Here is a 19,761-nt window from a genome sequence, read left to right on the forward strand (position 1 = left end):
GTATATATATATATCCACGTAGTCCGATCTGCGAGATTTCCGCAAATTTCCTTCCCGACTATTATATATATATAGATATAGATATATATCCGCGTAGTCCAATCTGCCGGATTTCCGCAAAATTCCTTCCCGACTATCTCATATAGATATATATTGGTGTCGTCCGATCTGCTGGATTTCCGCAAATTTCCTTCCCGTTTCTACCGTCCCGACTAGAACGTGTCAACCATTTCTACCATCAACCACTTACGACACTAAATCATCCTGAGAAAAACTTAAGATATCACAAAGGACGACCACGTCGCCCGCTTCGTCGGAAATCTGATACAAAACAGGAGCCTTTTTTGTCGAGTTCCAGGGTCCGAGAAGACAGAAGGGACAGAGAGTTTCATCTATGCTGACGATCGTGCCATCACCGCCCAAGCAGAGAGCTTTGAAATGGTTATCCACTGTGACACCCGAGTCCTTTTTGATGGTAGTACTTCCTCATTATTTATTTATTTACAACATTTATATCCTGCCCTTCTCACCCGAAGGGACTTGGGGCGACGTCTTTGCACACTGCTGGCAGTTTGAATTAAATTAAATTAGCCCCCCCCCGCATTAAGCAGTACCTCGAATTCTCTGCTCACAGATGCAACTGTTTTTGAGCTGCTTAGTAGGAGCTTGTCTGGACACATACATATGTTCACTTTTATTGTGTGTCTATATTATCGTTGTACACTGCCTTTGAATCCATGCTTCTAAATCTCGGATTGCATGAGTCTAGACTGCCATGTAATCCAGTTCAATGCAGATCATCTGGATTCGGAAACTGGAAGATAACGACGGAGTAGATCCAGCCTGGTTTTTTCAGAAACTGAAAGCGACTCCCCATTTACTTTGTGGAAACTCGATATGCATCTACATTGACCATATAATGCAATTTCCACCTTCTGCTCATCCTGCCTCTTAATTTACCCGAGACTCCTCCTTCTCTCTTCTGATTGGCCGGGGAGGCATTAAGCCACTCCTCCTCCGGATTCTGAACACCTTTTAGGTCCTATTCACCTGCCGCCGTCATCCGTGGATGCTTCAAAAGCAAGCCAGGAGCCGATCGTGTCTTCATAAAAAAAGACGAAAGTAAACGCCTAGTAAATGTGTAGGAAAGTGAGCTTCTCCTTCGTGGTCTCTGTGAAAGTGCCTGCTTAAGAAATCCCTTCGCTGCGGTTCCCCGTCAAGGGAATTTTGTTCTTTTGTCCGCAAACGAAGCTCTGCTTTCCGCGCTCGTAACCAAGAAAAGAGCCTCCGTCTCGGCGGAATCCGGATCAGCGGTGAGTGGTTTCTTTTCTTTCCTAAACAATCGTAGTTTTCGCGGATCGAAGTAGGGCATGAATACGATCGAGTCCTTTCTTCGTTCGAACAAATCATGCACACGCTGGGCTGCTGTGAGTTTTCCGAGCTGTTCCAGAAGCATTCCCTCCTGACATTTCACCCACATCTGTGGCAGGCACCCTCCGAGGTTGTGAGGTCTGTCGGAAAATACACAAGTTGGGTTTATATATCTGTAGGCGGGAGAAAGAATTCATGTCTGCTGAAATAGCCTTGTAAGTGCAAAGCCACAGATATATAAACCCAACGGGTGAAACGTCAGGAGAGAATGCTTCCAAAACATCTCCAGACAGTCTGGAAAACCAACAGTAACCCAATGATATATATACACACTCCACTTGCCACATTTCTGACAAACCTCTGAGGATGCCTGCCACATATGCAGGCTAAACGTTAAGAGAGAGTCCCACTGGAAAACCCACAGCAACCTGGAACATGGCCACACAGCCCAGAAAACCCACAGCAACCCAGTGATATATATACACACTCCACTTGCCTCATTTCTGACAAACTTCTGAGGATGCCTGCCACATATGCAGGCTAAACCTTAGAAGAGAATCCCACTGGAAAATGGCCAAACAGCCTGGAAAACCCACAGTAACCCAATAATTTATATACACACTCCACTTGCTTCATTTCTAACAAACTTCTGCGGATGCCTGCCACATATGCAGGCTAAACGTTAGGAGAGAATGCTTCCAAAACCAGGCCCAGAAAACCAATGGCAACCTAGTGATTTATATACACACTCCACTTGCCTCATTTCTGACAAACTTCTGAGGATGCCTGCCACATATGCAGGCTGAACGTTAGGAGAGAATGCTTCCAAAACCAGGCCCAGAAAACCAACAGCAACCCAGTGATATATATGCACACTCCACTTGCCTCATGTCTAACAAACTTCTGAGGATGCCTGCCACATACGCAGGCTAAACGTTAGGAGAGAATCCCACCGGAACATGGCCAGACAGCCCGGAAAACTCACAGCAACCCAGTGATTTATATACACACTCCATCACTTGAGTTGCTGTGGGTTTTCCAGGCTTTCTGGCCATGTTCCAGTGGGACTCTCTCCTAACGTTTAGCCTGCATATGTGGCAGGCATACTCAGAAGTTCGTCAGAAATGAGGCAAGCGGAGTGTGTATATATATATCACTTGAGTTGCTGTGGGTTTTCCGGGCTGTCTGGCCATGTTCCGGTGGGATTCTCTCCTAACGTTTAGCCTGCATATGTGGCAGGCATCCTCAGAAGTTTGTCAGAAATGAGGCAAGTGGAGTGTGTATATATATATCACTTGAGTTGCAGTGGGTTTTCCAGGCTTTCTCTCCTAACGTTTAGCATGCATATGTGGCAGGCATCCTCAGAAGTTTGTCAGAAATGAGGCAAGTGGAGTGTGCATATATATCACTTGAATTGCTCTGGGTTTTCCAGGCTTTCTCTCCTAACGTTTAGCCTGCATATGTGGCAGGCATCCTCAGAAGTTTGTCAGAAATGAGGCAAGTGGAGTGTGCATATATATCACTTGAATTGCTCTGGGTTTTCCAGGCTTTCTCTCCTAACGTTTAGCCTGCATATGTGGCAGGCATCCTCAGAAGTTTGTCAGAAATGAGGCAAGTGGAGTGTGCATATATATCACTTGAATTGCTCTGGGTTTTCCAGGCTTTCTCTCCTAACGTTTAGCCTGCATATGTGGCAGGCATCCTCAGAAGTTTGTCAGAAATGAGGCAAGTGGAGTGTGTATATAAATCACTGGGTTGCTGTGGGTTTTTCGGGCTGTCTGGCCATGTTCCGGTGGGATTCTCTCCTAACGTTTAGCCTGCATATGTGGCAGGCATCCTCAGAAGTTTGTTAGAAATGAGGCAAGTGGAGTGTGTATATAAATCACTGGGTTGCTGTGGGTTGTCCGGGCTGTGGACGCGAATCGGGCAAGTCCCGGATTGACATATTCAGATGCTGGACGAAATACCCAATTTCATTGCGGCGTTCGTTCCGCACCTCTCGTATATCCGTGTGAGAGAGTGAAGCGAGTGGAGTGTCTATATCCCTGTGGAATAATGTCCAGGGTGTCAAGCAAGTGCCGATCAGAACCCAGGACGTTCTGCTTGCTCCTCGGACCCCGAAACCCTCTTTTGTGCCGCCACAACTTCACACTCACACTACAGGAAACGCGGAGGAGGAAAGTGGCCTCGTTCCTTCCAAAAACAGGCCTTACGACTACTTACACTTCCCGGCGGAACGTGTCCTTTCTGCAGAAGTATTGTGCCGGTAAGTCCTTGAAAAGAGGTCTCCTTCGCTCGGGAATAACAACGCTCTTTGCTCTTTTCTTTTCTTCTCTCGCAAGGCTCGACTCAAGCGCCACGGCCTTCGGGATGCAGCTGGCCCTGGGGTGGATCGTGGCTGCCTTCCTCCTCCTCCGGGTTTCCGGCTCAGGTAAGTGCGGAGGTGGGACTACAACTCCCAGCATTGCCGCAGACGTAGGTCTCGAAACCGACAACGTACAACAAGAGTCCGATTATTTGGGCCGCCGTTAACGTGCACGTTATGCTTTTCTCCATCGTGGTCTCTGTGAAAGTGTTTTTCTTCTTCGTGGTCTCTGTGAAAGTGCTTCCATTGGACGACAGGGCGGAGCAGAGGGTTAAACCGCTGAGTTGCTGAACTTGCAATCGAATCCGGGGAGCGGGATGAGCTTCCGCTGTTAGCCCCAGCTTCCGCCAACCTAGCAGTACGAAAACATGCAAATATGAATAGGAACAGCACTCCATGCAGTCATGCTAGTGGTCACATGACCTTAGAGGTGTTTAACAAGAGTCGGGAAGGCCTGAACCACTTGCGATCGAATCCAGGGAGCGGGATGAGTTCCCGCTGTTAGCCCCAGCTTCCGCCAACCTAGCAGTACGAAAACATGCAAACATGAATAGGAACAGCACTCCATGCAGTCATGCTAGTGGCCACAGGACCTTAGAGGTGTTTAACAAGAGTCTGGAAGGCCTGAACCACTTGCGATCGAATCCTGGGAGCGGGATGAGCTTCCGCTGTTAGCCCCAGCTTCCGCCAACCTAGCAGTACGAAAACATGCAAATATGAATAGGAACAGCACTCCATGCAGTCATGCTAGTGGTCACATGACCTTAGAGGTGTTTAACAAGAGTCGGGAAGGCCTGAACCACTTGCGATCGAATCCAGGGAGCGGGATGAGTTCCCGCTGTTAGCCCCAGCTTCCGCCAACCTAGCAGTACGAAAACATGCAAACATGAATAGGAACAGCACTCCATGCAGTCATGCTAGTGGCCACAGGACCTTAGAGGTGTTTAACAAGAGTCTGGAAGGCCTGAACCACTTGCGATCGAATCCTGGGAGCGGGATGAGCTTCCGCTGTTAGCCCCAGCTTCCGCCAACCTAGCAGTACGAAAACATGCAAATATGAATAGGAACAGCACTCCATGCAGTCATGCTAGTGGTCACATGACCTTAGAGGTGTTTAACAAGAGTCGGGAAGGCCTGAACCACTTGCGATCGAATCCAGGGAGTGGGATGAGTTCCTGCTGTTAGCCCCAGCTTCCGCCAACCTAGCAGTACGAAAACATGCAAATATGAATAGGAACAGCACTCCATGCAGTCATGCTAGTGGCCACATGACAGGTTAGAGGTGTTTAACCAGAGTCTGGAAGTCCATCTGTTGGGAGGGATCGGATTGTGTCCTCCTGCCTGTCGGGAGGGATCGGATTGTGTCCTCCTGCCTGGCCGAAGGAGGGTGGGTTTGAACTGGATATCCCCTGGGGTCTCTTCCGAGTCTACGATTCTATGATACGGAGTTTGAACACGAATCTTGGATGGCCATCTGTCGGGAGGGATCGGATTGTGTCCTCCCGCCTGGGGGGAGGGATCGGATAGTGTCCTCCTGCCTGGACGAAGGAGGGTGAGTTTGGATATCCCCTGGGGTCTCTTCCGAGTCTAGGATTCTATGATATGAAGTTTGAACACGAATCTTGGATGGCCATCTGTCGGGAGGGATCAGATTGTGTCCTCCCGCCTGGAGGGAGGGATCGGATAGTGTCCTCCTGCCTGGACGAAGGAGGGTGAGTTTGGATATCCCCTGGGGTCTCTTCCGAGTCTAGGATTCTATGATATGAAGTTTGAACACGAATCTTGGACGGCCATCTGTCGGGAGGGATTGGATTGTGTCCTCCTGCCTGGGGGGGAGGGATCGGATTGTGTTTTCCCGCCTGGCCGGACTGAACGGCCCTTCCGTTCCGATCATTCCAATTCGAAAAACGCAAAGGCGATAACTGTGTCTAGCACCAAGCTGGGAAGGTGGAAATCGAACCCAGCGGGGAGCCAGTGCTCAGCATCTCGGGCACAAGACTCCTTTATTACATCCACCTTAGATCCTTGCGTCTCTCTTTTGTTGACTGGCCGAGAGGATTGTTTTTCGGTCCTAAGCGCTGTAAGCCGATCTGTTTAGATTGCGTCTCTAAAGCTCGCTCTCTCGCGCGCGCGCCTCGTTCCAAATTCATATTCTAGACGCGGAGGGAACATTCTGTCCGCGACGGACAAATCGCTCGAAAAATCCGAACCCAAGTAAATACCGGTAAATACTTTTGGGCGGCGAGTAGTAGTGAAGCAGCAGAGACAACCCATCAACTCCTTGCGTTTGCTGGCATTCCTTCCCGTGGAGCTCAAGACGTGCACCATCGATGGCTCGGAAAACGTGGTGAGCCGTGCCGTTCACGCCGGCCCTTAATCACCACTTAATGGCCCAGCTGTCGGCCCTTCGCCACGCCGGGAGACTTAATGTTCCCATTGCATGTTTCCTCCTGCTTTGGGGACCCCGAGGAACTCTCCGCAGTGGCGCTGATGACGATTTCCATGCGAGCGAGGAGCTCCTAATCCCACTGACGAACATGGCGAGGCCTCCAAAAGAAGCTCAAATTCTTCCTTGCAATTTATTATTAACTAAAGTATATGACTTTCTTTCCTTTCCCCTTTTCCCTTCTTGTCCTTCCTACCCTCCTTTTGCTTTCGTCCCTCTCTACCTTCCTTCCTTCTCGTTCCCTTCTTTTTCTCTTTCCTGCTTCCCTTCTACTCATCAAGCTCCCTTCTCCAGCTCTGAGAAGGCTTTCTTTCTCCCTTCTCCAGCTTCGAGGCCTTCTTTCTCCCTTCTCCAGCTCCGAGAAGGCCTTCTTTCTCCCTTCTCCAGCTCCAAGACCTTCTTTCTCCCTACTCCAGCTCTGAGAAGGCCTTCTTTCTCCCGTCTCCAGAAAGAAGACCAACTTTATTCCTTTTCCATCTCTGAGATGGTCTTCATTCTTCCTTCTCCAGCTCTGAGGTCTTCCTTCTCCACAAGGAAGGCCTACTTTCTCCCCTTTCCAGCTCTAAGAAGGTCTTCCTTCTCCACAAAGAAGGCCTACTTTCTCCCCTTTCCAGCTCGGAAACGGTCTTCCTTCTCCAGAAAAACCTACTTTCTCCCTTTTCCAGCTCTCACCGTCTTCTTCATTCTCCATCTCTGAGGTCTTCCTTCTCCAGAAAGAAGACCTACTTTCTCCTTTTTCCAGCTCCGAGACGGTCTTATTTCTCCCATCTCCAGCTCCGAAGAGGTCTTCCTTCTCCAGAAAGAAGGCCAACTTTATCTTTTCTCGAGCTCTAAGACAGTTGTCTTCATTCTCCAGCTCTGAGGTCTTCCTTCTCCAGAAAGAAGACCTACTTTCTCCTTTTTCCAGCTCCGAGACGTTCTTATTTCTCCCATCTCCAGCTCTGAAGAGGTCTTCCTTCTCCAGAAAGAAGGCCAACTTTATCTTTTCTCGAGCTCGAAGGCGGTTGTCTTCATTCTCCAGCTCTGAGGTCTTCCTTCTTCACAAAGAAGACCTACTTTCTCCCTTTTCCAGCGCTAAGGTGGTCTTCTTTCTCCGGCTCTTTCTCCACAGCGTCCCCGGGCATCCTGAACATTGACTACTGTGTCACGTTTTGGGCGAAGAACATCACATGCTACTGGGATCTTCTACCCGAGACACATCCTCCGACAACGTACGTCCTCCACGTGACAGAGTAAGTGGCTGGGATTTCTGGGAGTTGTAGATCCAACATATCTGGGGATTCCAGGTTGAGAACCACTGACCTAAGCAGTTTGAAATTAAGTAGAGAAATTCGGCACCACTTAAGCAGGGACACCATAAAAATGCCGGCGATCACAGATCAAGGAGGAAATCCATGCTAGGTTGAAACGGATCCGAAACATACTTGGACCGTGACGAGTGAAACACAGTGCAAACCCGCAGCCCCGCCGACTCAGTCGGTGGTTGAAACCACCTCCCGTTTCAGGGAATCCGGACGCTGCCGGCGAGACTTCGGTCCCCCCATGCATTGTGTCGCCGGGCCGGGAGAGCGCTCCTGCAGCGTCGCTGTCGAAAACCTCTTCGCTTTCTACAAAATCCGACTCGTGGCGGAGAGTCGGGACGGACAGCTGAGCTCTCCGGAGAAGTGTGTCCACGGGATGAGCATCGGTAAGGAGCACGGCGGGTCTAGTTTGGGAAAGTAGTTTTGAGGTCTTTGCTCTTTTCCGTTGAGAGTTTCCTTCTCGTCCTCCGCAACGCAGTCAAACTCAGCCCTCCGGTGATTGACGAAGTCGTAGCGAACCACAGCCGTTGCTTCCAGGTGTCATGGCACCTGCCGGGGGACGAGATCCTCTCCGCGTCGGAAGCGCAACACGAGATCCAATACCGGGACGAGACGGAGAGCTCCTGGATTCAGGTGAGAACACGGATTCTTGTTCGGTCAGCGTTTTGCGTTGAGTTAATTGGGGTTGAGTTGAGTTAAATGGTTAAATTACTACAAGAGGCCACGAGATCGAAGCCCGGGTCGGATTGAGCTCCCGACCATTAATAGCCAAGCTCGCTGTTGACCTGAGCAGCTCGAAAAACAGTTGCATCTGTCAAGTAGGAAAATTAGGTACCGCTTTATGAGAGGAGGCTATTTTTACTAATTCATGAATTACTAAAAATTTATGAATTAGAAAAAACATTACTAATTTTTACTAATTTACTAATTTAAAAAATTTCCAACAGCCTAGCCTGCTGTTGAACTAAGTAGCTCAAAAAACAGTTGCATCTGTCGAGTAGGAAGTTTAGGTACCGCTTTATGAGAGGAGGCTATTTTTACTAATTTATGAATTACTAAAAATTTATGAATTAGAAAAAAAATTACCAATTTTTACTAATTTACTAATTTAAAAAATTTCCAACAGCCTAGCCTGCTGTTGACCTAAGCAGCTCAAAAAAACAGTTGCATCTGTCGAGTAGGAAGTTCAGGTACCACTGGGAGGTAATTTAACTAATTTACGACGCCATAAAAACTTCGAACAACCTAGCTCGCTGTTGAACTAAGTAGCTCAAAAGACAGTTGCATCTGTCAAGTAGGAAATTTAGGTACCGCTTTATGAGAGGAGGCAAATTTTACTAATTTGTGACACCATGAAAACGTCAGAAAAAGAATGAGAAAATACTCCATCAAGGACTCGGTGTCACAGTGGACGGTGAAGCTGGAATCAAGCATGGAAAAAAAGCTGGAAAAATATTAAATTACCTCTGTGTCTGTCTATATGTTGTATGTCTAATGGCACTGAATGTTTGCCATGTATGTGTCCTCTTAAGGTGAACGTCACGGTTGCCGAGAACGCCGTTGCCTTTGCCGACGTCTGCGGCCTTTTCCCGTTCAACAACTACTCCGTCCGGGTGCGAGCCAAGTATCTATGTACTCCTTCTTTACTCAACCCATGGGGTCCTTATTGGAGCGACTGGAGCGCCGAGAGATGGGTACAAACGAGGGCGGCGGGTGAGAAGATTTTTTATTTTTCAAAAAATTTGTCGAATAATTTGTCAAATAAATCATCGAATAAATCGTTGAATAATTTGTTGTGGAGATGTCAGAAAGGGGGAGAAATCCTTCCGATTGCAGAGATGTGGAGGAGTTCCTATTAATTAATTATATTTATATTATATATCCTCTGCCACCAAGATAAAGATGTTTTTTTATTGCAGAATTTGGAGGGAAACTCGGTCTGGGCTCTGTTGAAGCTCAGGGAAGGCTGATCCTAAGTTCAGGGAGACTCAATTGGTGGAGGCTCCTTCCTTGGAGGCTTTTAAGCAGAGGCTGGATGGCCATCTGTCGGGGGTGCTTTGAATGCGATTTCCTGCTTCTTAGCGGGGGGTTGGACTGGATGGCCCATGTGGTCTCTTCCAACTCTACTATTCTGATTCTATGATTCTACATTGGGTGGCAGCTTTTAAATAAAAATATCTTTATAGTCGTCAAATAATTCGTCTATTTGATTATTATTTGACACATTATTTGACGAATTATTTGATGAATTATTTGATGAATTATTTGACAAGTTGACTAATTATTTGACGATCTTTATATTCGTCAAATAATTAGTCAACTCGTCAAATAATTAGTCAAATAATTCGTCAAATAATGTGTCTAATAATAATCAAATAATTCATTTTAAAAAATCAAATAATTCGTCAAATAATTCGTTCAATAATTTTTTGACTAGTAAAATAATTCGTCTATTTGATTATTATTTGACACATTATTTGACGAATTATTTGACAAGTTGACGAATTATTTGACGATCTTTATATTCGTCAAATAATTAGTCAACTCGTCAAATAATTCGTCAAATAATTCATCAAATAATTCGTCAAATAATGTGTCTAATAATAATCAAATAATTCATTTTAAAAAATCAAATAATTCGTCAAATAATTTTTCGTTCAATAATTTTTTGACTAGTAATTTTGATTCTTTGATGAAGCTCCTTCCAACGGGCCGGCGCTTTGGAGGAAACTCGGGACCCCCGACGCCGACGGGAAGAGAGCGGTTGTCCTGATGTGGAAGGTAAGCCGGGAAATCTCGGAAAGGTGATAGAAAACACCATCAAAGCCCTCCCGACAGATGGCCATCCAACCTCTGCTTGATCTCGTTTCGGGAATGTTTTCATTGCACATTTTTTGGAGTCTAATTCCGCCTTTCTGGTTGATCCAGCCCTTGGAACCAAAGCAAGCCAACGGCGAGATCCTGGCCTACCGCCTCTACTCCCAGAAGGACGGGGAGCCCGCCGTCCCACAATGCCGCACTCGGGACTTGCAGTGCGCCCTCTCGCTCCCGGCCCGGATCGGGCACACCTTCCTCCTCACGGCCAGCAACGCCGCCGGGGTGTCACCGCCGAGCAAACTGGTGACCCCACCGTTGGGAGAAGGTAAGTCGTCCAGATTAATTAAATTTACAACACTGGCGATCAAAGAACAAGGAGGAAATACGATCCAAAAGGACTCGGCATCATAGGGGAGGTTAATTTAATTTACAACACCGGCGATCAGAGAGCAAGGAGGAAATACTACGATCCAAAAAGACTCGGTGCATACGTGCATTGTGATCGAAATATAAATACTGTAAGTAAATAAATAACTGGGTTGACAAGTTATATCCCTTTATGCTTAGTACATGAAGGTTGTGAGTAAACCAGATATAGGCAAGGGCGAAATATAATACTGTAAGTAAATAATTCGATGGACAAGTTATATCCCTGTATGCTGAGTACATCAAGGTTGCGAGTAAACTTTCAACGAAGTTCTACTGTACTTTATTTTTGTCTACTTTATCTCGAGAGCATGATATAGAAGCGAGGTGTTTTATGGGAGAGTAGATATTTTTGGGCACTGAAAAGAAACACGGCCATATTTTCCACATCGGGCACAATCTCTGTTCCTAACGGGATCGGTCTAACAACTGAGTAACCAAATTGCCATATTTCCCGCATCGGGCATCATCTGTTCCTAACAGATCGGTCTAACAAGTGAGTAGCCAAATTGCCATGGCACAGCAATATTTTCCACATCAGGCACAATCTCTGTTCCTAACGGATCGGTCTAACAACTGAGTAACCAAAATGCCATGGCGCGGCCATATTTCCCGCATCGGGCACAATCTCTGTTCCTAACGGATCGGTCTAACAACCGAATAACCAAATTGCCATGGCACGGCCAAATTTTCCGCATCGGACACAATCTCTGTTCCTAACGGGATCGGTCTAACAACTGAGTAGCCAAATTGCCATGGGGCGGCCATATTTCCCGCATCGGGCACAATCTCTGTTCCTAACAGGCTCGGTCTAACAACTGAGTAACCAAAATGCCATGGCGCAGCCATATTTTCCGCATCGGGCATCATCTCTCTGTTCCTAACGGATTGGTCTAACAACTGAGTAACCAAATTGCCATGGCGCGGCCAAATTTTCTGCATCGGATATAATCTCTGTTCCTAACGGATCGGTCAAACAACCGAGTAACCAAAATGCCATGTATAAAAAGGAAAGAGCCACAAAGGGAGTTCTCAGAGCTGGAGAAAGGGGAAGGGAAGGAAAAGGTGCATAATTTTGCAAAAATCTCAGTATTTTGGTTCTGTTTTCCTTCCTAGATGATCTCTCCCCGATTCCGGTCCTTGCCTCGCCAGTGGGGGGAAATGCCTTGCTTTTGCAATGGTCTCTTCCCAGCTTTCCGGAGATGGGATACATCTTCGAGTGGGGCCCGTTGTCCGAGAAACAAGACTCCAAGGTTTTCTGGCACTATCAGCCCGGGAACGTCAACCAGGCGGTCATTAAGAGTGAGCGACCCAGCAGGACTACATAATCAAATTTATTTTAATAATAATTTTAATAGATAATTAATAATAATTAATTGAAATTATTGTCCTTCCTTGCAGAGGCCATTGAACCCGGGCGCCTCTATGAAGTCCGGATCTTTGCGCTCCTCAACGGAAGCGTTTGGGCCTCGGGATCGACCTCCGGTTACTCCAAACAGATTGGTGAGTTTTCAACCCGAACGGACCTTTTTGTTTCATTGCATCCTCCCAAATTTAATTTTTAGAAATGACCGTACTTTTCCGCACTGTATCTGCTACGCGTCCATCCCTTTCCCCTTTCAGCGCCGCTCCGGGCGCCGGTTTTATATCCCACCCAAGTCTGGAAAACCCGGATGAAGCTTCAGTGGGAGGTGCTGCCCTTGGCCGAGCGGGGCGGCGTGATCCGGAACTACTCCATCTGCTACAAGGAAGACGGAAAGGAGGAGAAGAGTAAGGCTGGGTATGGTTCTGGGTCAGTCGGGGAATGGACAGCGGGGCACGGTTCCAGACCTGCAGTTTCCCGAACTTTTGGGTGTCACGGAGCCCTTCCGTTTTCCGGGGTGCATTTTCCGGGGAACCCTGATTTGTTTAGTCGAAATACCGTAGAAAGTCCGCAAATCTTTTCGAACTGTTTAGGTGGAGAGTGAGCTGGGCTGAAGGTCGGGTACTCACCCCGACCCGGGCTTCGAACTGCCAATCTTTCTTTTAGTTGTGCTAAAGCCCGGCCCATTGTCGTTATCTCCCCGCTTTGTTTCCTGCCAGCCGTGGTGGTCGCCGGTTCGGTGCAGAGCTGCCTCATCGAAGACCTGAGGCCCGGCTCTGTGGTCAGGATCCACATCACGGCGTCCACCGAGGGAGGCACCACCCGCGGACCCACCTTGGCCGTCCTAATGAGGAGTAGCGGTGAGTGTGGCTCGTGCGGCATGTACTCCGCATCCTTGTAACACTCAGTCCTTGAGTTACACACATGCCCAGGATTCTTGGCTCCACTGGTGTCTCCTGATGTCTCTCCCCAGATGACGGCGAAACGGAGACGTTCTTCTCCGTGATTTGCGTGGGCTCCCTCCTCACCCTTCTCCTCGTCGCGGGTTCGTTGACCTGCGTCTGGAAGCATCGGAAGTACGTAAATATAACCACAATAACCGTCGAACTACCGGAGCCGAATTTCAGCCTTTTTTCTGTTGTTCTTCCAGGATTCAGAGGTATCTCTGGCCACAGATCCCGGACCCGGCGAAAAGCGGCCTCGCCACATGGATGCAGCCCAAACTGTGTCAAATTAGTAAGGTGTGTGATTTCGGTCCCACATAGAGGGAGCGTTCTTTGGACTCAAACGGTTGACCTATTCCCTAATCCACCTAAAGCTCGTTGGGGTGCGGTGTGGTTTCCAGGCTGTATGGCCAGTGTGGTCTAGTGGCATCCTTGTAGCAAAATAATACGGTTGCATTCTTTACAAAAACAAGGTTTCCACAACACAAATAAAAGTTCTCTGCTTCCACACTGTACTTCTTTCTCATGCAGGTAAACAGCTTCGCTCTCACAGAGCCTCCTCTCACACCAGACTTACACAGGAGCTACTCTCAGTAGCTTTACACGCAACAGCCTTCACAGCAGGCCTTCTCACACTGAGGCCTTCTCATGCCAAAGCCTACTCACACTGAGGACTGCTCACACTGGAGCTTCTCTCACTGAGCCCTTCTCACACTGAGGCCTTCTCATGCTGAGGCCTACTCACACTGAAGCCTACTCACACTGAGGACTGCTCACACTGGAGCTTCTCTCATTGAGCCCTTCTCACACTGAGGCCTACTAAGCTACAGGCACACCTGCTGTTATCAAACTACAGCTTTTGCTGAGATAGCTTTACACACAGCAGCCTTCACACCAGGCTTTCTCACACTGAGGCCTTCTCATGCTGAAACCTACTCACACTGAGGACTACTCACACTGGAGTTTCTGTCACTGAGGCCTCCTCACACTGAGGCCTGCTAACACATAGACCTAACAAACTACAAGCATACCTGCTTATATCGAACTATAGCTTTTGCTGAGATAACTTTACACACAGCAGCCTTCACACCAAGGCCTTCTCATGCTGAAGCCTACTCACACTGAGGCCTACTCATACTGGAGCTTCTCTCACTGAGGCCTGCTAACACATAGACCTACTAAACTACAGGCATACCTGCTTATATCAAACTACAGCTTTTGCTAAGACAGCTTTACACACAGCAGCCTTCACACCAGGCCTTTTCACACTGAGGCCTCCTCACGCTGAAGCCTACTCACACTGAGGCCTACTCAAACTGGTTTCTCTCACTGAGGCCTTCTCACACTGAGGCCTGCTAACACATAGACCTACTAAACTACAGGCACACCTACTTATATTGAACTATAGCTTTTGCTGAGATAGCTTTACACACAACAGCCATCACACTGAGGCCTTCTCACACTGAGTCCACACTGGGCTTCTTTCTCATGTAGAGAAACAGCTTCACTCTCATAGAGCCTCCTCTCACACTGAACTTACACAGGAGCTTCACCCAGTAGCTTTATACGCAGAAGGCCTTTTCACACTGAGGCCTTCTCATGCTGAGGCCTACTAACACATAGACCTCCTAAACTACAAGCCACAACACCCCAATGATTCCGGCCACAAAAGCCTTTTGAAGAAAGCGGATAAACCATCCCATCAGAAGGCTTTGTCCTAGAACGTCTGTTTCTCCTCTTCTTCCCAATCTTCAGGATCTGCCTCCTCGTTGTCCGGAAAAGTGGGACCAAGGCTATCTCGGCTTGACCGTCGCCGACATCTTGAAAGCGGTTCCTCCGTCCCAGCAAGGCGGATCGAGTCTCGGAAGGATCCTCGGCACACAGTGGCTCGTCCAGGTCCAGAAGCCCGTCAGAGAGGGTTCCGCCGAGGCGGACTACTCCAAGGTGGTGGTCCAAGGCGTCAGCCCCTGCCCTTCCTGCTCCCTCTTGGACCACGCTCCACAAGAGTGCCACCCCGCAGCTCTCTTCGGACAAGGCGTTTGGCTCCAGAATCTGACCTACGAGTCCGCAGGTAAATTCCCGCTGCTGACGAATCTGATGGAGAGGAGCCTCCACCCAGCAGAAATCCCACACAAAGATATCCCACAAAGCTTCTAGCCCGATTTACAGGTCTCGTTCGCCGAGTCAGCTCTCCGCTCCGATCTCCGCCGAATCCGCTCTCCACTCCGATCTCTGCCAAGTCCGCTCCGATCTCCGCTGAGTCCGCTCCAATCTCCGCCAAGTCCACTCTCTGCTCTGATCTCCACCAAGTCCGTTCCAATCTCTGAGTCCGCTCTCCACTCCAATCTCCGCCAAGTCTGCTCTCTGCTCTGATCTCCACCGAGCCGCTCTCCGTTCCGATCTCCACAGAGTCCGCTCCAATCTCCGTCGAGCCACTCCAATCTCTGCCAAGTCCACTCTCCGCTCCTATCTCCGCCGAGCCTCTCTCCGTTCCGCTGTCCGAGTCCGCTCTCTGCTCCGATCTCCGCCGAGTCTGCTCTGATCTCCGCCAAGTCCACTCTCTGCTCCAATCTCTGCCAAGTCCACTCTCCGCTCCGATCTCCGCCGAGCCGCTCTCCGTTCCGCTCTCCGCCGAGTCCGCTCTCCGGTCCAATCTCCGCCAAGTCCACTCTCCGCTCCGATCTCCGCCAAGTCCGCTCTCCACTCCAATCTCTGCCAAGTCCACTCCAATCTCCAAGTCCACTCTCCGCTCCGATCTCCGCCGAGCCTCTCCGTTCCACTGTCCGAGTCCGCTCTCCGTTCCGATCTCTAAGTCCGCTCTTCGTTCCGATCTCCGCCAAGTCTGCTCCAATCTCAGGCTCTTGGAAGGAGGCCCCGCCCACTTCCCTAGCTCCGCCCTCTGTGTCCTAACATGTGCCCCAGGATTCTCAGCCCTGTCTTGGGCTATTGGGAAGAAGCCACGCCCCTCCCCTGGCTCCGCCCCCATGTCCGAATATGTGCCATCACTGCCCCCCTGGATCACTGCAGCGCCCACCAGGGGGCGGTAGCACCCACTTTGGGAATCTAGAGCAAACTTGTCCAACAGAACAAACTAAGTACTGATGGGGGGTGAACCTGGCATGATGGGAGTTGTAGTTCACCCACCACCTTATGCATTTGGTACAATTAAAACACTATTATCAAGGTAATACCATATAAGCATTTCCCGCCCACCCCAAAGGTCTGCCGTCCCGAGCTCCCGATATCAGAGCGGACTGAAAAATCCCGAATCGGACTGCGTTTGACATTTTTTTTATTGGATCATCTCGACACACACAGACCGGGGGGAAAAAGTGTTACAGCAGCTTTAGGTGGTTTGGTTTCCTTTTGTCGTCCCTCCCTCCTCTTTTCATTCCATGTCGATAGCAAAAAATAAAATAAAATAAAAATCAAGTTGGGTGGTTTCATTCTTAGAAAAGTCTAGAATCGCCATTTCCGTACGAGAACGAGAGAGAGTTCTACATGCTAAAGTGACCCAAGTTTTCAATCCAGGAATATAACTATACATATATTTATTTTATATATATATTTAGATATATATATATAGATTTAGTTCGAATCCACTCGTTTCCGAAGGACCGGGAGCGGGGTTGCTTCCGAACTCGACCCCGAATTCGCAAATATCGATCCGGTTCGAGCGACAAATCAAGACAGTGGAAGGAAGGAGGAACTAAAGTAAGAAACACACTCCTAACCACAAAGCACCGAGACAGGCGACACCACGATCTGAAACGGTCGCTCTGAATTAGTTACGAGTTCTAGTCGGTGACGGAGAGCCGTTGGTTCAAAGAAGAAGAAAAAATGAAGTGCAGATGAGAAGGAATGTTGAAATAAATAGTCATCGTGGCGGAATATCCCAGACGGAGGAAGCGGAGGAACCAAAAGATCAGGGCGGATCATCTCCAACCCCAAAAAAACAACACTCCGGATTTGCGATCCGGAGCTGTGGCATCCATTTTCTCCTTCGTGGTGTCTGTGAAAATCGCCCATGATATGTGCAAAGTTCACAGATCACCACACAAAAAACACATAGTTACGTGTAAGAAACTATTTCGTCCACCACAACTTGGCCTCTCTGGGTCGCAGGCCTAAGTTTCGTGGGTCACAAAGGTCTAAGTATAGACTTAGGACTATGACTCACGAGACTTAGGACTATGACTCGCGAGACTCGGGACTATGACTCGTGAGACTCGGGACTATGACTCGCGAGACTCGGGACTATGACTCGCGAGACTCGGGACTATGACTCGCGAGACTCAGGATTATGACCTGCGAGACTCAGGACTATGACTCACGAGACTCAGGATTATGACTCGTGAGACCTAGGACTAGGACTCGCGAGACTTAGGACTATGACCCGCGAGACTTAGGACTAGGACTCGAGAGACTTAGGACTAGGACTCGGGAGACTTAGGACTAGGACTCGAGAGACTTAGGACTAGGACTCGAGAGACTTAGGACTATGACCCGCGAGACTTAGAGGACTATGACCCGCGAGACTTAGGACTATGACCCGCGAGACTTAGGACTACGACCCAGGAGACTTAGGACTACGACCCAGGAGACTTAGGACTATGACTCGCGAGACTTAGGACTATGACCTGCGAGACTTAGGACTATGACTCGCGAGACTCAGGACTATGACTCGCGAGACTCAGGACTATGACTCGCGAGACTCAGGACTATGACCCTCGAGACTTAGGACTAGGACTCGCGAGACTTAGAGGACTAGGACTCGCGAGACTTAGAGGACTAGGACTCGCGAGACTTAGAGGACTAGGACTCGCGAGACTTAGAGGACTAGGACTCGCGAGACTTAGAGGACTACGACCCAGGAGACTTAGGACTGCAACCCGCAAGACTTAGGTCTGAAACTTGCAAGACTTAGGACTGCGACCCATGATACTTTGGACTGGGACCCGCAAGACTTAGGACTGCAGCCCGTGAGACTTAGGACTGCGAGCCACAAGACTTAGGTCTAAAACCTGTGAGACTTAAGACTGCGAGCCGCGAGACTTAGGTCTGAAACCTGTGAGACTTAGGACTGTGGCCCATGATACTTAGGACTGGGACCCACGAGACTTAGGACTGCGAGCCGCGAGACTTAGGACTGGGACCCACGAGACTTAGGACTGCGACCCACGAGACTTAGGACTGTAGCCCGTGAGACTTAGACCTTTGCGACCCGTGAGACTTAGGACTGTGACCCGCAAGACTTAGGACTGCAATCCATGATACTTAGGACTGGGACCCATGAGACTTAGGATTGCAGACCATGAGACTTAGGACTGTGACCCATAAGACTTAGGACTGGGACCCACGAGACTTAAGACTGCAACCCATGATACTTAGGACTGGGACCCGCAAGACTTAGGACTGCAACCCATGATACTTAGTCCTGGGACCCATGAGACTTAGGACTACAGCCCGTGAGACTTAGGACTGCGAGCCATGAAACTTAGGACTGTGACCCACGAGACTTAGGACTACAACCTGCGAGACTTAGGACTGCGAGCCACGACACTTAGGACTGTGGCCTGTGAGACTTAGGACTGAGACCCATGAGATATAAGACTATGACCCGCAAGACTTAGGACTGCGAGCCGTGAGACTTAGGACTACAACCCGTGAGACTTAGGACTGTGACCTGCAAGGCTTAGACCTTTGCAACCCTGAGACTTAGGACTTCAACCCACGAGACTTATGACTGCGAGCCACAAGACTTTGCAACCCCCGAGACTTAGGACTGCGAGCCGCGAGACTTAGGACGGCGAGCCAAGAGACTTTGCAACCCCCGAGACTTAGGACTTCAACCCGCGAGACTTAGGACTGCGAGCCAGGAGACTTTGCAACCCCCGAGACTTAGGACTGTGAGCTGTGAGACTTAGGACTGCGAGCTGCGAGTAGATGCCAACTCTTTGGAGGAAAAGGAAATGTCGACCTAAAATGCCAAAAGGAGGGTCGGGGGAAGATTCTCTTGCAAGGATTCCCAGTCCGTTCCGAGACATTCAACAATTCCGGGAATGTGACGAGTTTGTGGCAAAGTTCCCAATCAAGTCGATTTGATTTGGTCTTGGAAGGAGGGAGGGAAGAACGGAAAGAAGGAGTGGGTTTTACGGGAGAACCACGTGAGATTGAACCAAAACATAATCCAAACGGGGAGGTCCGACGACCGATTTCTTCGGCCCGGGAATTAATGAATCGAATCCGTGTAAACCGTATCGGAGTGGGGACGGGGCACAAAACGCACATGCGGATGGGAGGAAAAGCGGAGGGAGGGCCATCGGACGCTTTTTCAGTTCCTTTTGGGCGCTTTTTCACCTCCGGGAAAGAAAGAAGGGAAGGAGGAAAGAAGGAAGGAAGGCTCAGCACTTCGAGAGGGTCTCCTTGAGTTCAGAGAGGAGGTTGCCCAGCAAGGCCGACTCGTCGCACTTCCCGTCGATGGACACCGAGTTCTCTCCCTTGGGAAGGAAGGGAAGAGGAGAGGAGGAAGTGAAGACGAGGGCACGTCTCCGAGGGTAATATCCCAAGCTTAGTTTGCCCTAAGAGACGTGCATATATAATAATAATAATAATAATAATAATAATAATAATCTCTCTGTGCAGGGAAATACTGTATAATAATAATAACAATAATAATAATAATAGCCAATTCTCCTTGCAGGGGAATATATAATAATAGTAATAAT

At 48.9% G+C, this 19,761-nt stretch overlaps 2 protein-coding genes across 7 annotated transcripts in view; one reads left to right on the forward strand and one right to left on the reverse strand.

The window, feature by feature from the left end:
- The first annotated feature begins 204 nt into the window (after positions 1-204).
- Positions 205-16,465, forward strand: LOC103282641 (granulocyte colony-stimulating factor receptor-like). Of its 3 annotated transcripts, none has more exons than XM_062960095.1 (13): positions 205-1,313; positions 3,714-3,802; positions 7,294-7,414; positions 7,688-7,869; positions 7,962-8,116; positions 9,016-9,196; positions 10,182-10,264; positions 10,412-10,625; positions 11,843-12,028; positions 12,128-12,229; positions 12,350-12,496; positions 12,809-12,949; positions 13,063-13,457. In XM_062960095.1, exons 2-13 carry the CDS (start codon positions 3,742-3,744, stop codon positions 13,455-13,457), a joined length of 1,968 nt encoding a protein of 655 aa, XP_062816165.1. In that variant the 5' UTR covers positions 205-1,313; positions 3,714-3,741. The 3 variants fall into 3 exon arrangements, with proteins under 3 accessions (XP_062816165.1, XP_062816162.1, XP_062816164.1); XM_062960094.1 differs by lacking the exon at positions 205-1,313 and adding an exon at positions 14,789-16,465 and having other exon boundaries at positions 2,747-3,802; positions 13,063-13,330; XM_062960092.1 differs by lacking the exon at positions 205-1,313 and having other exon boundaries at positions 2,746-3,802.
- The window catches only part of ap3d1 (adaptor related protein complex 3 subunit delta 1), a 57,934-nt gene continuing 54,481 nt past the window's right edge, over positions 16,309-19,761 (reverse strand). For all 4 annotated transcript variants that reach the window (XM_062960089.1, XM_062960088.1, XM_062960091.1 and 1 more), the window contains one exon: positions 16,309-19,533. In XM_062960089.1, the coding sequence (XP_062816159.1) occupies positions 19,438-19,533 (96 nt within the window). In that variant the 3' untranslated portion in view covers positions 16,309-19,437. The remainder of the gene's footprint in view (positions 19,534-19,761) is intronic.

This window comes from Anolis carolinensis, unplaced genomic scaffold, assembly GCF_035594765.1.
Source record: "Anolis carolinensis isolate JA03-04 unplaced genomic scaffold, rAnoCar3.1.pri scaffold_7, whole genome shotgun sequence".
NCBI classification, from domain to species: domain Eukaryota; kingdom Metazoa; phylum Chordata; class Lepidosauria; order Squamata; family Dactyloidae; genus Anolis; species Anolis carolinensis.

Coding starts and splice junctions, on each gene's coding strand:
- LOC103282641 (XM_062960092.1), top strand. CDS start 3,427: ATGTCCAGGGTGTCAAGCAAGTGCCGATCAGAACCCAGGACGTTCTGC. Junction 9,197..10,181: donor GGTACAAACGAGGGCGGCGG/GTGAGAAGATTT, acceptor TCTTTGATGAAG/CTCCTTCCAACGGGCCGGCG. Junction 12,230..12,349: donor CGGTTACTCCAAACAGATTG/GTGAGTTTTCAA, acceptor TTCCCCTTTCAG/CGCCGCTCCGGGCGCCGGTT.